We start from the raw sequence: 17152 nt of genomic DNA, 5'->3' as shown, positions 1-17152 counted from the left end.
CATTCTGTTGGGTCACTTCTCTTTGGAATGAGCACAAATATGGATCTTTTACAAATTTCTTAGCATAGATGAGGGAGTGCCTCCAGTGTTGCCTCAATTTGTTGAAAGATTTCAATTTCTATTCAATACTCGGAGGCTTGTTCTTTGCCAATGCTTTTAATGCACCTAGGACTTCTTCCTTAAGTACCGTTGACTCTTGATCATATGCTGTCTCTTCAAAGGGTTGAACACTGGCTATTTCTTTTTGGTACAGTGACTTTCTGTATTCCTTCTCTCTTCTTTTGATGCTTTTTGCATCGGTCAATATTTTGCCCATAGAATCCCTTCCTCAGTCTTTTATCTTGAGAAATGCTGTGAGTGTTCTTGCCTTTTGGTTTTCTAACTTCAGATCTTTGCACATTTCATTATAATATTTGTGTTAGTCTTCCCAAGTTGCCCTTCAAAATTTTCTGTTCAGCTCTTTTACTTCCTCATATCTTCCATTTGCTTTAGCATCTCTATGCTGGAGAGCATGTTTCAGATACTTCTCTGACACCCATTTTATTCTTTTCCTTCTTTTTGGTCTTTCTAATGACCTTTTTTCTTCCTGTGTGATGTTCTTAATGGCATCCCACAACTCTTCTGGCTTTCCTTTACGATTATTATTATGTTTGTTGTATATGGAAGGTTCATCACTATTTTTATTTTTATTTTTTGAAATATACAAAGTTCCTAATATAACCTGGTAGCATAGTGGATTACAAATTGGGCTGCTAACTTCAAAGTCAGAAGTTTGAATCTAAGAGTCACTTCCCAGGAGAAAGAGGAGGCTTTCTGCTCCTGTAAAGATTTCCAGCTTTGGAAAGCCTATATAGGGTCACTATGAATCAGGACGACTCGACATACAACCAGCAATATACCAACAATAGCTCCATTCCCATGCAACAGAATCTCCTGAGTATGTAAACTCTGGCTATAGGTATAAGTGAGGACAAGACATGAGGATGAAGGGGACATCTTAGCTGCACCTTGAAAGATGAGTGGAATTTTATAAAGGGGATTAGAGGAAGAAGGCGGTGGGATGTGGAAGCGTATAAGTCACCTAAGATGTTTGTACACTTGATTTTGTATCCCACTTCAAAAGACTAGGATGCTATAACTTGTTATTATTTATGTGCTGAGCAGAACTGTAATATCCCTTCTATTAACTGCATACTCTCATGGTGCTTGGAGACATGGAAGAAGTGAGGCCGTCTAGGCTAACAGAGTGAGGGAGAGAACAGGAGGTGATAGTGGGGATCCAGACCCAGGCGGCTCCCATTGACCAAGTGAAGGTGCATCACTCTAGACATCTGTGGGATGGTTGTTTCTTATGGTAGCTGAGTTCTGACATATGGTGGCCCTGGTTTTCCAGCAGCCTCGTGATCCCTGGCATGCCTCAGTCCATTGTGGCCTTCTGACCCAGGGTGCTCATCTTACACCACGTACTAGACAGTACTGTGCTGTGATCCATAGGGTTTCATTAACCAATGTTCAGAAGGAGGTCTTTCTTCCTGGCTTCTCTTAATCTGTAAGCTTTGCTGGAAAATGTCCACCTGCTGGTATGTGAAACACAGATGATATAGCTTCTAGTATCATTACAATATGCCAGCCACCACCCTATGACAAAATGACAGATGGAAGTAGGTTTGGCTTGGGTGGCAAAATGGATGGGGATGATCCGTAGTGGATGTCCAAGAGAAAGGTACCAGTTAGAGAGGCATTTGAAGAAGATACTCAAGAGAACTTTGTCATCTTATCATCTTAGAGGAAAAGGATAGAAACACAATGGAAAGCCTGTTGTTCAGATTCAAAATTCCTTCCTTTCATCTTATAATATGAAGTATTGGATATATTTAGACACTTAATATAACTTTGATTAATAGCTTTTCCATGGGAGCGAGATGAGGCTTTCTGCTCCCATAAAGATTTACAGTCTCAGAAACTCTATGCAGGGTTGCTATGAGTTGGAACTGACTCCATGGCACATCACCACCGCCACTACCACCCATTAGTTGCCAATATCCTCCCAGGAGTGATAGCCAGACTTGCCTCTGGTTGAGAACCACTGCTCTAAAACCATAGCACTTCACCCTTGGTAAAAGCTTAAAATAGAAAACCATTAAAAAAATCTAACATTGTAAGAAATTATCTCATATGCATGTAAAAGTTGGACAATGAATAAGGAAGACCACAGAAGAACTGATGCCTTTGAATTATGGTTGTGATGATTCATATTAAACATACCATAAACTTCCAGAAGAATGGATATAAACACACCTTGGAAGAAATACACTCAGAATGTTCCTTAAAAGTGAGTATGGAGAAATTTTGTCTCATGTACTTTGGACATACCATCAAGAGAAACATCGTGCATGGTAAAGAGAGGGTCAGTGTAAAAGAGAAACACTCCCAACAAGATGAACTGGCACAGTGGTTACAACAATGGTTCAAACAGATTAACAACAGTGACTCTGGGGCAGCACCAGGCAGTGTGTCCTATGTTGTGCACAGAGTCACTATGAGTCAGAACTGACTCACCAGTACCCAAGCACCTCTATTACACTCCAAAAAAAAAAACAAAAACAACCCTGACAAGTGTTTGGCTTTGGTGCTAAGAAGACATTGTTCACTTGTTGTTGTTGTTGTTGTTAAGTGCCGTCGAGTCGGTTCCGACCCATAGCGACCCTGTACAGGGTTTCCGAGGGTGTAAATCTTTACGGGAGTAGAAAGCCTCATCTTTCTCCCGCGGAGTGGCTGGTAGTTTCGAACCGCTGACCTTAAGGTTCGCAGCCCGATTCGTAACCACTACGCTACCAGAGTTCACTTGTTAGGAATCTTAATATGGATGAATAAAAAAAGAAACAGTAAGTTTCTTCTTTTTAATGCAGCAAAACTCAATTAAATTAAGGGACAGTGAGGTTGGACAAGAGAAAGAGAAAGTTCTATTTTCCCAAAAGAAGTATAGGCTGTTCCTTTCTGGAGGACACTGAAAATTACAAAGGCAGACTAAATGTACAGAAAGTCTTTTATACCTGCAAAAGACAAGATGACTCTTAGGGATTGCCCCCCTCTTATTTTCATATCTACATCTAAGGCTATTAATATCTCAAGCTGACTTCTAACTCTTTTCATATTTGCATCTAAATAGAAAATAAAACTCTAACATAGACAGCTTACTGCAGACAATCATACTTTTTAGCCTTTCCACGCTGTGCTACTCCTGTGCCTGAACTGTTGAGAGAAAATTGAAACTGTTGTTGCTATATAGTTAATATCCTCTCTAGGAAGGCAATTGGGCTCTCTTTATAGGACCACCTGGTCACCTGTGGCATAAGGTCAGGGCTGATTTTAAGACACACACACAAAAAAAAGAACATCAAGTTCTTCGTGGAAACCACAGAATTGACTCTATGTGCCTAAGATTCATAACAGGACATAAAATGTTTTATGCAATTTGAGTCAAACTGATTTGAATTAATAAAGGAAACAAAGTTTTATGACTTTGAGATTATTCTCAAGTGGTATATCACTAAAAAAAAAAAAAAAAGGAGCTCTAATATTAGGATGGCTTGGGGAGCTGTACTATGTTTCTACAACTTTCTGAAGTGCTAAATGAAATGTCACTACTGTTGGGGATTTAGCTAGAGGAAACTTACATTACCAGCACACAGAGCCAAAATACCCCTTCAAGGTTTGCTTCCCCCAAATGCCCTAACTGCACCTAAATAGAAAGCCACTGTTTACCAAGAAAACGACTCAAACAGCCCTTCCCAGAACATAGTTGGTTTGTGTTAATGAGCTTGTTTTATATGCATATGTAAAAATCAGTATGAATACAATCTTCCAAAATGTTCTCAGTCTACAAAAAATATAAAAGAATACTTTTTTTTTTTTTTCTCTATCACTAATGAATGCAAATCCGTAAATCACTATCACTGATGAATGCAATCACTAGGCGCACCATGGTTTTTTAAAAAAGAACTTAGGAGAAAATGTCTGGAAGAAGCCTACGATGGGATGGGGATGGGGCGAGGATTGGAGAATCTTCTTAAGGCAGGGTTTGCTTAGTAGGCACACTGGGCTCAGACTGGAAGTTTATTGAGGGTGGCTTACAAAGGGAACTGGAAGAAATGGGGGGAGGGTTGAACTCTCACTCCTCCCATGGACGTCTGCCTTAGATAAAATAAAGTCTGTATCATATTAGCAATCTTGATGTGGCGCTGTAGGATAAGCAATCAACAGCAAGGTTGGCAGTTCAAACTCACCAACTGCTTATCGGAAACCCTATAGAAGATGGTTATGGGTCAGAACCAACTAGATGACATTTCAGAACAACAGTAGGTCAAGTTAGTTGGTAGCCATAATTAATTCTGAAAATGGGTCTTGATTTTTTGCAGTGTGCAGGTAAGCACCGGACTGAGAACCACAAGGTCAGCAGTTCAAGCCCATCAGTTGCTCCTTGGAAACCCAATACAGGGTTTGCTATGATTTGGAGCTGACTTGACAACACTTAACAACAACAATGCAACTGACTTACTATCTATCGTATTGGCAAATATCGATATGTGAAATCAATTAATTTGCTTTAAATTTATTATTAAATGTCTTGATGATATATATTTTATATATTTACATTTAAATAGATATTTTAAAATCTTATTATTATATCTTATGCATATGCTTAGGAAGAGAACTAGCCTGCTTTAACCCTTAATTGTTGAAGATGAATGAGAATTTCAACTGTCTAGTAATTCTAAAGTTTTGGAAAGGAGAAAATGTGGTCGTAGAAACAAGTTAGTCATTCTGTATTTTATTTCCTAAACAGAGAGCAACCAAAGGGTCATTCCATAGCAGTGTGTTCAGTTCTATTAATTCCAGAATGACCTCTGTCATACTGTTTTATTTTATTTAAGAAATAGAGAGGGATTCAGCAGCCAGAGGGACTACCAGGGTTAGAAAAATCGGCACAAGGCTCTGACCTCATAGCTCTCTAACTAGACAGAAAACAAACCAGTATACCAAACTGTGTAAAATGGAGAAACACAGTAAATACTCAGAGACACAGGATTTGTAAAGCCAGTCGGAGAAGGAGTCCCTGAAGGAATAATGACTAAGTAGATAGAAAATAAGGGAGGGAAGTGTTTCCATGGAGTCAAAATAGCAATCTCAAAGACACCATAGCAAGAAAGACAACAACAGGCTGAGGTGGTTGGAGGAAAGAAAGAATATGGAGAGAAGAAGGCTTCCCAGGTTATTACAGGCCACAGCACGCAGGGGGCTAGTAGACCAACAATGAGAAACACTGAAAGATTTTGGGGGGAACTTGCTCAATAGGTTCCCACTGCCTAAAGATGATCGTAATTACGGTGTGAAGAATCGACTGGAAAGAAACATGAGCAGGTGTAGGAGTCCAGGTGAAGCATGGGATGTATGTCAATGGTGAAGTAAGAACTGCATGTGGGAGACCAGGAAGAAGCTAGGTTTCTGGCTGAAAAAGTATGTAGACAGTACTGGAAGTGGACCATTTGGGGAGAAAAATGTAAAATCTGAATTAGAGGCTTAAACCATTAAGTGTCCTTGAAGGTAGTTGTTGATGTTGTTGTTAGGTGCCATAGAGTTGGTACCGACCCATAGTGACCTTATGCACAGCAGAATGAAACACTGCCTGATCCTGGGCCAACCTCACTACTGTTACCACGCTTGAGTCCATCGATGCTGCCACTTGGCCAATCCATCTCCGTTGGGGGTCTTCCTCATTTCTCTGACCCTCCACCTTACCCAGCAGATATCCTTCTCCAGCGACTGTTCCCTCTTGACAATATGATTAGTAGGTATATCTATTTTAGTATCTCATTAGTGTGTGGATTCTTGCCATGTGTTTTGATATACTACACTGTCAACTCTGCGATCCCAACTCTAACTTAGACCTCAAGAAGGAGCTGAAATGAATTTACTGGCCCTTCCGAAAGTGATGAGTTCACCCACCAAATCAATGACCTGTAAAAGATGACACAAAATGTGACTTTGGGAAACACGCTCAAAAGAGCAGCATGGTCCTGTGACAAGCTCAGAGAACGTCAGGTCTATCGACACAAAACAATGTGGTTCTCTCGATGGCAGGCACCAATAAGGGTGCAAAGCCTCCCAGTTACACGGTGCTGAAGTTGTGAATGAGCATCGCGTTCTTGTCCATACTTGCCTTTGTTGTTTTCACTTTATTACCACTGCTACAGGACCAGCCTGAGTAATCGGGTAGCACTTTGCAGTCCTCTCCTTCTAAACAGGGATTCATGTGACACCACCATTTCTGGACCACGATGGAAGCTGGAAAACAAAGGCCACATAACATGACGGCACTCTTTCTTCCCCTAAATCTGGGGGCAGGAAACTTTTTTGCTGCCAAAGTCTATAACATCATTCATGGGTCATACAAAATTAATCTACTTAAAAATTAGCCTCCTGTATTTGGTCAAGCATTTAATTAGGGGTTTGAATCACAAGGTTCATGGTTCAAACTCACCAGCCACTCATTGTAAACCATTTGCAGGGTTGCTATGAGTCGGAACGGACTCAGCAGCACTTAACAACAACAAAAACGTGAAGGCTGGAACTGCGGTTGCGGTGGCAGTGTCAGACCAAATGATTCTGCAAACCTCACATGGCCCGTGGGCCAGACGTTCCCCACCCCTGCCCTAAATGGATACAAAGCACAATATGGGTTTATGTGAGGTGCTGTCAAGTTTCTAGACTCTCATCTTTACAGAAACAGATCTCCAGAACTTTCATACAGCAGAGCCCCTGCCTGCTGTAGGTTCAAATCCCCGACTCTTCAGTTAGTAGCCAAGTGCTTAACCATTGCTTCACCAGGTCTCCTTCACTATGGATTAGCACATTGAATTGCAAGATGACTCAAAAATTCTTTGACTCTACATAAATTTATAAGGAACCCTGGTGACACAGTGGGTTAAGTGTGTGAACCGCCAACCTTATAGTTAGGAACCTATCAAGTGCTCCCAGTCAACCATACAAAGGGAAATAGTTCTTCACAGCGAAACACCTGTGTTTAATGTCAGTAATGAGACCTAAAGCTTGTGGTTAGGCCTGCCTGAATGTATGCCTAGCTGTGCTACTTTCTCAATTTCTGAGTGGTGTTGGACTAGTTCTTTAACTCCGCTCAGCCTCAGCGTCTTCATGTGTGTAACGCAAACAGAAGCAGGACCTCTTCCCAAAATGTCATCAGTGTGTGGATTCTTGCCATTTTTGAGAAACTTTGCTTACTTGGGATCTGTGACAGTTTGCTCAGAAAGCGCTGTTACTAAGTTTGATGCTATTGTTGTGATTTAGTAGCAAAGATAGAAAGCAGTAAAAATGTCCTCCATGCATAGACCTTCGAGTCCCTGAGTTGTGTAAATGGTTAATGCAGGTGTGAGTCCACCTAGAGGTACCTCACAAAAAAGGGCTAGTGATCTATTTCGAACAAACCAGTCACTGAAAGCCCCATGGAGCACAGTTCTATCCTGCTACAAATGGGGTTGCCATACTTGGAGGTGAATGTAACTGGTTACATGGAGCTCGTCTCTCGTGACATTCCAGGAAGTGGTGAGCAAGCAAACAAAAATCAATTTCCAGAAGCCAACAGACAGTTAGTGGGACTGGCAGCCCCTCACATTCCTACCTTCTGGCCTTAACAGCTTAGCTATGGCTTTACATTTCCCTTAACTCACTGTGACCACAACAGTCTGACAGTAAAATGATTTGTGTTTTAAGCCCATGAAGTAGCAACTAGCACCGCACACCCATACACGGGGTTTGGAAACAGTCGGAGAAGTGGAGAGGACCTCTACCAACTGGTCCTTTAGTCCCACAGAGTCAGACGGTAAAAGGGTTGAACTGACATTAAGGGTGAGTCCAGCCAATGGGGTGGAGAGAGAATTAGCACTGTTTTTCTAACTGAAACAGCAGCTCTGAATTTCTAAAGCTTTACTTGAACCCACAAGGTTACAGAACTGGCCTACAAGCTTTCCGCAGCAGACTAGCCTTTGCCTAACAATACTTGTACTGAGAGCCAGGAATCCTTCTCATGGCCTTGGCTGTATTGATTCTATAAATTTTAACCTCACTGTTGTTGTTAAGTGCCATCGATTCAGTTCCGACACACAGCGACCCAGTATAGCGTTACCGAGGAATGGCGGATGAGCTTGAACCACCAACCTTGGGATTCAAACTGACTTTACAGTCTAGCACATTAACCTGCAGCACCACACCAGGACTCCTTTAATTTCTCTCAGTGGCTTGTCCAAGGCCACACAATTTGAAAGGAGTCACATCAGCATTTGAATGAAGAAGGCACTCTAACACTTGAGTCCAAAGCTGACCTTATTAATGAAGGGGCTTCAAAAAGATTGTACAGAAACAGCAATCAAAGGAGGTACCAGTAATGCAGTGCAATCCAAACTTTTCCCCAGGCAGGCAAATATGTGGTATGATGAGGGCATGGGCTGATTTCATTATTGGCGGAAGTGACCAGACACGGTGTGTTCTACACATATGACTACCATTCCCGGAATAGTCTTTGTGATTATCCTATCTAAACCAACAGAAAAGAAGACGTCAGATAGAGTCGTGACCTAGGAGAATGATTTGCTGTTGAAATCAGGAGATGCCAGCACTGAGAGAAGAGAAGAGCTACATAGGTTATTTATTTTGTTACAGTACTTGAGTCGGACACATTGGGGCAAATCCTGAGAATGTTATGCATTCTTTTCTGCACTCAACATCTTAACAATCTTACTTTAAAATGGTATGGAGTTTTGTCACTTTCTCATTTTCAAAGTACCTTTACCTATTGTACTGCTTTTGGATAGCCCAACAACTTTTAGATACAGAAAGAAGACGCAGATGGTTCCAAAAATAAACCAAGAGCTTCCCACAAGGATAAACAGCATGAAGAGTATGTATGAGAATAGAGACCTTCTTCTTCCTGATCAAGCTGTTGTTGTTGTTAAGTGCCATGGAGTCGGTTCTGACTCATAGCGACCCTGTATAGGGTTTCTGAGGCTGTAAAACTTTACGGGAGCAGAACGCCTCATCTTTCTCCCACAGAATGGCTGGTAGTTTCGAACTGCAGACCTTGAGGTTAGGAGCCTGATTTGTAACCACTACGCTACCAGAGATCCACTCCTAACCAAGCAGTCTTCCTATTATGTAGTTGATATTAAGTTCTGTGGAGTCAGTTCTGACTCTTAGCAATGCTGTATGGGGATTCCAAGGAGCAGTTTGGTGGGTTTGAACCACTGCCCTGTGGTTAGGAGTGAAGTGCTGATCCTACAGCGCCACTCACATCAGGACTCCCTTGCTTTTATATATTGTTGTTAAGTGTCATTGGGTCAATTCCCTGTATAAGGTATCTGAGGAGTGGCTGGTGAGTGTGAACCACCGACCTTGCAGAGTCCCTTCCTTCCTATTCTATCAGCCTTTAAAATAATATTTTAGATTAGAAAGTGCTGACGAGAGACTTACCATAGTAGTTGTGATCAATCATAATTTTCTGGATATTTGGAATTGGTTCTGAATGGCTATAAAGATAAACAGTTTGGTTCCCAACCCTCAGTTTAAAATCCCATCTGGGGGATTTGAAAAGTTATATAAATGTTGACAGAGTTGAGTTATATTTACACAGGGATAAAAGGAAATGTAAAATATTTTTATTTTTTAAAACTGTCTTTAAATAAACTTTACACCACTCAGCAGTGGGAAGTTATGTCATCTTGAGAAGAATCAGACAGAGCTATGTGGAAGGCTCAATGAAGCCTGGCCAGGTGGCAGGGAAACTAGTCAAATGCAGACAGGAGTGGCAGGTCAGGGAAATCCAGACATTCAGTTGAGGAAGGGAGCTGGGAAACAAGCGCTAGAGACCAACTCCAGATTACCCTTAATTCTCTAAGCAGTAGGGAGCTATGGAATGTTAGTAAGAAAGGAAGTGCAGTAAAGAAGGGAAATGTTAAGCGTCTGGCACAGTTGCTTGACTGGGAATGATGGAAGAATTTGGGGCAGAGGAGGCTAAAGAGAAGACTGATTAATGTGTTTGACTGATGTGGGGAAATAGAGGACCCGGTGGCATAGTGAGTTACGCATTGAGCTGCTACTCTCAAGGTTAGCAGTTCAAACCCACTAGATGCTCCCTGGGAGAAAGATGAGGCTTTCTGCTACCATGAATGTTTATAGGCTCAGAAACACTACACAGTGACTATGAGTCAGAACAGACTGGATGACAGTGGTTTGGGGTTTTTTGGGTATGAATTAGATTATCTCAATAGAAACAGTCTAAATCATCAACTTTACAGAAGAGAATTAACAGCACTTGTGTACTAGGCCCGTGGGGATACCACGATAATTCTAATACTACGAACTGGAAGGAGAGCTTGAGGAAGATGTGAGGGGGAAGAGGGATTCACAGATGCTTTACAAGAAAAATATGCCGATTCTGAACTACCGAGAATTATCTGTCTAGCATTTTGTTTAAAGATTTAAACACAGAGAAAAGCAAGGGAAGCATTAAAGATTCAAATCAAATCACTTCTCACCGAGTCAACACTGACATTCAGGATGAACCCACAAATGATTTTTCACAAGTAGATCTCCAGGTCTTTCTTGTGAGGTGCCTCTGGAGGGCTGGCATGTCCAACCTTTAACTTAGTAGCTAAGCACATTAAATGTCTACAACACTCCGGGCCTGCTATGTAAAAGTAAACTCTCAATGAATGATTTATTTACCAGTTTTCCTTCATTTATGTGGAAAACATGATACAATTCCTCAAAAGATTCACAACAGGTTGCCTTAAAAATAGCCAGCCACCCTAAAATTCAAAATACAGCTATCCGAAAAATAAAATCATTTTTGTAGAAATGATGCATTGAATTAGGTGCCCCTATAAGTAGGCACTTCATTCGTGATGGAGTTCCTTTGTGAAAGATTTAACAGCAAATGTTCTTTCAGAAAAGACAGACATAAAAGAAGCCACCACAGTCTCCAAAATACACGTTTCCAATTCCTTTATGAGTTAAAGAGTGACTACAGACCGCCCAGCTAGGGGGAGAACCTACGGTCTGACCTTATCAGTGAATACGGTGATTAAACTGCTCCGAAGTTGAAGCTTTGAGTGCATACTGAGCCAAAGTGCGAACTGAGACAAAGGACCCAAGAAGTAGGTAGGATTCTATTAAAATAACCGGTGAGAACATCTGCCCACTTAACTAAGCCTCGTCTCCACAGGAAAAGAAGTTTGTAGGAGGCAATTTTTTTTTTTTTTTTTTAGTTACAAAATAGCATAATATACTTTAAATGAGACAGTATCTTGTCACCGCTATTTTAAAAATAAAATTCTTATTCTTAAAAGAGCCCCAAGCCTTCCTGACTTATGAAAACACATAATATTCCTGTCTTGAAGCTGCCAACTTGTAAGGAATACAAAATTTAAAAAAATAATTATAATAAGACACTGAAGCTCTGGTTTTATGGAAGCAATCCATGTATTCATTCTACAATGTTGTTTTCTAGGGGAGACTTTAACATGACTAATTCAAGGGAGCCCAGTTGCTCTGTAGGCTAAACACTGGACTGTCAACCACAAGGTCAACAGTTCAAACCCACCAGCTGTGAAAGATGAGGCTGTTTCTGAAAAGATTTATCATCTTGGCAACCTGCAGAACAGTTCTACTCTACCGGACGTCCAGGGTGCCTATGAGTCGGAAGGAACTCGAAGGCAGAGGGTTTGATTAGCTACTGTACTTCCGGTTCACTTTCCTTTCTCTCTGTTTTATAAACTCAATTTAGCTTTATTTTGTATCTCTTGCTCCAAACAATACTAGGTTAAATAAAACATAGTATGTATTTATTGAGCTATTTATGTAAGGCCACCTTCAAATGACACTAACAAGGAACTGGCTCACTTCTGAAGAACTGGTCTCCCATATGTTGACTTAAGTTTAGTTGTATTTGCAGAGTTAAGACTTTTCTAAAAAGTTTATTTTTATGCTGAAAACATGGACAGGAACATTAAGGAAACAGCTTCCTAGAATATTTATCTTCTGGGAAACAGAAATGGTCACAAAATGTGCTCTGGGGAGAACTGAGGAAACGGAGTGCTGGTGTGGCATTGTTGGTTAATGTGCTAGATTGCAAAGTCGGTTTCAACCGTAAGGTTGGTGGTTCAAGGTCACCAGTAGATCCTCAGAAATCCATGCAGGGTTGTTATCGGTCTGAACAACTCAAAAGCACTAAACAACAATATAATAACAGGATGTCCTGCTGTAGCGCTGTAGGATAAGCACTAAACCAAAGGACAGTCTGAATCACAGATTGGTGGTTCAAACCTACCAGCCGCTCCTCAGAAACCCTACATAGGGTCACTGTCAGTTGGAACTGACTCAACGTAATGACCTTCATTGCTCTTTTTGTTGTTAAGAACTAAAGCTGTTTATTAACTTCTAATATTCTGAGGTACAAAGTTCTGACAATTTATACTTCTTGTTATTTCAAAAAAAGACATACCAAGCTGACCTAGGAAATGCCCAGGAGAGCAGTCATTAGACTGCTAAGGTATTTTTGTTTTTTAACCTGTTCATACATTTCTTAGAGTAGTATGCAAACGAAGGGGTAGATAACCCTAGGTCACAGTAGAATGGTCTTCGTTCTGTGGTATAGGTTTGCCTTCTTTTCTCAGTGCAATCTCACATAAGCACAGAGTAAGGACATCTCTGGTGTTTCTTAGCTTTGACATTTTGGAACTTGCTTATAAAAGCTATCAAAGACACTGTGAACGATAAGGTTGGTGGTTCAAATCCACCAGCTACTGCTTGGAAAATCTATACAGGCTCAATGTGAGCCAGATCCGACTAGATGGCATTTACACCACCAACACCATAGATCTTAAGGGAGCCCTGGTATTGTGACAGTTAAACACTTGGCTACTAAGTGAAAGGTTAGCGGTTCAAACCCACCGATGGGAAAATATCTGGCAATCTGTTCCCATAAAGATTATACTCTTGGAAAACCTATAAAATAGTTCTCAGTCCTGTGAGGTTGCAACAATTTAAAAGTCTACTTGACAGCACCTTATAATTGATCACCAATCCTATGATACTAGTATTGATTATACCATAATGTAAAGAAAACACAAATCCTCACAACTGGACCAGTTAGTAACCTCATGATAAATGGAGAAAAGATTGAAGTCGTCAAAGACTTCAATATGCTTGTATCCATAATCAACCCTCATGGTTGCAGAAGTCAAGAAATCAAAAGACTTAATGCATTCAGCAAGTCTGTTACAAAGCATGTCTTTGAAGTGTTCAAGAGCAAAGATATCAGTTTGAGGACTAAGGTGCTCCTGACCCAAACCATAGTATTTTCAGTGGCCTCATATATATGTAAAAGTTGGATAGTGAATAGGGATGACTGCAGAAGAATTGATAAATGTGAATTACAGTGTTGGAGAAGAATATTAAAAATACCATGAACTGTCAGAAGAACCAACAAATCTATCATGACAGAAGTACAGCCAGAATGTTCCTTAGAAGCCATGACAGTGAGATTTTGTCTCTTATACTTTGAAAATGTTATCCGGAGGCACCAGTCCTTGGAAAAGAATGTCAGGCTTGGTAAAGTGGAGGGTCAGTGAAAGAGAGGAAGACCCCCATAGAGATGGACCGACACCAGGGCAGGAACAATGGGCTCAGGTGTAACAACAATGGTGAGGATGGCGCAGGCGTGGGCAGTGTTTTGTTCTGTTGTGCAGAAGGTAAACATGAGTAGGAACTGACTTGTTCACACTTAACAACAAATGAAGCTACAGAAGTCATTTAGTTAATTGTTGTTGTTAAGTGCAGTCAAGTCAATTCTGACTCAGAGCAACCCTGTATAGAGTCTCCAAGTAGTAGCTGGTGACTTTGATCCCCAAACTGTGGTTCAAACTGACCTTATGTCCCAGTGCATCACCCTATATTTCAGTGGGTCTGTTTTCTTTGCCATAAACATAATCTAATTTGTTTGAGGCAGAAAGGCATCCTGTGCACTGCAGGGTATTTCCCAATATCTCTGGGCTTGGAACCAACACTATCTCCAATCCCCAATGTGACAACCAAATATTTCTTCAGAAATAGCCAAATGTTCTCAAAATTGCCCTGGGATGAGAACCCTTACCCTTGCTTATGTAAATTTACTCAACTGTAAAAGAAAGAATGGAGTCTTAGGTTTTCAACTTCCTTTCAAGGGAACAGGACCTTTAAAGAAACTTAAGTGGGATAAATCCACATGGATCCTGAGACACCCAAGAGGAGGGAGATGAAGACTAAGGATGGTTGCTCAGAGAAGACTTGTTGTTGTGGTTGTTAAGTGCCATCGAGTCGGTTCCAACCTATAGCAACCCTGAACAGGGGTTCCGAGGCTGTAAATCTTTACAGGAGCAGAAAGCTTCATCTTTCTCCCCATGGAGCAGCTGGCAGTTTCGAACTGCTGACCTTGAGATTAGCAGCCTGATTTGTAACCACTACACTACCAGAGCTCCTTCAGAGAACACTAGAGATATGAAAAAGGAAAATGTCAATTCTGAAGGCATACATAAGAGTGAGGGATTTCCAAACAAGGAGCTCCAGTCAAATTCAACTTTGTTACTGGTATATCCTAGATACAGGGGAAAGGAGGGAGAGATAGGATAAGAGCTTCATGCGTTGCCTTAAAGGAGCTCAGTTTTCTGAATGAAACAGGCAATTACAGTCTTACAAATGAAGACTTTCACAGAAGAACAAAAGAGAGGATGCTGCCCTCAAGGAGCCATGGGCCTAAGTGTAGCATGGTGGAAGGACTGAGGGAACAGACAATTTAAGTAGTCGGGTCATGCTTAGAAATGGTGGGAGACCAGAGGATAGAGCTGTCAACAGAAGCTCAACGCTAGAGAACTTGGATGAAGTTAAAATTAAGAATTCAATTCCTGCCATCTGGGAATTTATATCTAAGAGAGTGGATAAGTCAGGATATGCTAATAAGAAATTGGTTCTAGTGCTATGAACAGTGTTTTTCTAAAGGATTTTTGAGATGGAAAATTGAGATCCCTGAACTTGACGGATCACTGTTATCGGCATAGATTTCTATGGTGAGTCCAGTGTTAGCCACGAAGTGTACAGATTAATGTACGGAACTGCCCAACATGGAAGTGCATGGCTTACCATGGTTTAGGAGTATTTTCACAAATCAAAAGTTTGTTCTGGTGTGAAGAACTACCAGAGCCTTTCATTTTGAATAGGAAATGAAGAATTAATTGCTGTCCCCTTCCTTCTCCCACCCCAATGAGGTCTACCTTTTCCCTTGCTGTTGAAGCAATTCCAAGTAGTAAGGACCTAATGGAACAGAGTCTAACTGCCTCACTGGGTGTTGTTTTGTTTTGGCTGTAAACTTTATGGACACCTATCATCAGATCAAAAAACCAAACCTACTGCCGTCAATCAATTTTGACTCATGGAACAGAGTAGAAATGTTCCATAGGGTTTTCAAGGCAGCGATCTTAACCTAAAGGACCCCTGGTGGTGCTGTAGGATAAGCATGGGACTGCTAACCAGCAGCCATTGCATGGGAGAAAGATGAGGTTTCCTGTTCTAATAAAGACTTGCAACCTCAGGAGCTCTACATGTGTTCACTATGAGCCAGACTTGACTCCACGGGACACTGAGGAAATGCCTTTATGGAAGTATTCAGCCTCTTCATTCTCCCATGCAGCAGTTGGTGGGGTCGAACTGCCGACCTTATGGTTAGTACACAAGCTCTTAACTATTGTGGACCCAAGGCTCTAACTGCCTCAGTCTTTCCTACTTTTTACTATAATACTTTTTGAGTAAAAGTCATCCTTACCTTTTAACATGGTCTGATGCAAATTTTTCTTTGACATCATTCACCAAGATGCTAAATGAAAACTTGCTGAATAAACCAACATACTGTCCTTCCATCTCCCAAAGTGCCTTTGTACAGTAATCCTCATTGTCACAAAGGAACTCTGCTCAGAAAACTGCTTCCTTTAAGTGACACAGGTATTCAAAGGAAGACCATTGGTGTCTCATCACAAAGTCCATAAAGCCTTGAAAGTTATCGGCAGTACAAACGGCATCCCTCAGTCTTAACTAAGCAAAGTCTGGCATCTCAGAATAGTAGAAGAAATTCAGTCATCATTATGAAAAAAAGAAAAAGGACTTTAAAAAGTAACTGCCTCCTATGCCTAAGTTTTTGCCGTTTTTAATCTTTTTAACCTGATGTTTAGGAAGCATTCACTTTGATCAAATAAATTAAGCTTCATTGTACTGCACACTTATCTCTTTTCATCATAAAATCATTCACCATTATCTCCATTCAACTGTACTTTAATAAATGTATAGACTAGAGTTTCTACCACAGAACTAGCCTTGTGTATACCAGCCAATAATAATTCCAACATAAGAACAATTAAGCAGTTATGTGTTTCAGACCCCAAGTACTCATAGACCCCCACAACCAAACTCATTGTCATCAAGTCGATTCTGACTTCTAGTGACTGGATAGAGCAGGGCAGAACGGCCTCACATAAAATCTTCCGACAGCAGATTGCCACATCCATCTCTTGCTAGTGGGTTCAGAGCACTGACCTTTCAGTTGACAGTTGAGTGCTTTAAGCTCTGTGCCAGCAGGGCTCCTTCAAGTAACCATAGAGACGGTGGTACTTTTGTGCCATGGGGTGACTTTCAACTGACAGTCACGCTGTGGTTGTTAAGCGCCATCGAGTCAGTTCTGACCCATGGCGACCCTGTACAGGGTTTCTGAGGAGCAACTGGTGGGCTTGAGCTGCTAGCCTTCATTTTAATGGCTTTGCAGTCTGGCACATTAACCCACAGTACCACACCAGAACTCCATATAGCATTTAAAAGGCTGTAAATCTTTTCTGGAGCAGAAAATCTCATCTTTCTCCTGCAGAGTGGCTGGTGGGCTCAAACTACCAACATTGTGGTTTGCAGTCCAGTGCTTACTCAAGTAACCATAGACTCAGTCAGATAATTTTCTTACCCTTATGACAAACTATAAAAGTATATCAAGTGGTGGCTTCTGAGTTGCTGC

General features: G+C 41.1%; 1 protein-coding gene across 1 annotated transcript in view; it reads right to left on the bottom strand.

Moving 5' to 3' along the window:
- Window positions 1-6169: 6169 nt before the first annotated feature.
- FAM19A4 (family with sequence similarity 19 (chemokine (C-C motif)-like), member A4) overlaps window positions 6170-17152 on the bottom strand; it is a 326370-nt gene continuing 315387 nt past the window's right edge. The window contains exon 5 of the mRNA XM_006865647.1: window positions 6170-6345. Coding sequence (XP_006865709.1) covers window positions 6170-6345 — 176 coding nt within the window. The remainder of the gene's footprint in view (window positions 6346-17152) is intronic.

The sequence above is a fragment of the Chrysochloris asiatica genome, unplaced genomic scaffold (genome assembly GCF_000296735.1).
Source record: "Chrysochloris asiatica unplaced genomic scaffold, ChrAsi1.0 scaffold00080, whole genome shotgun sequence".
NCBI classification, from domain to species: Eukaryota; Metazoa; Chordata; class Mammalia; order Afrosoricida; family Chrysochloridae; genus Chrysochloris; species Chrysochloris asiatica.
The sequence above is the reverse complement of the archived record's forward strand: the minus strand, read 5'-3'. Positions and strand labels throughout refer to the sequence as shown.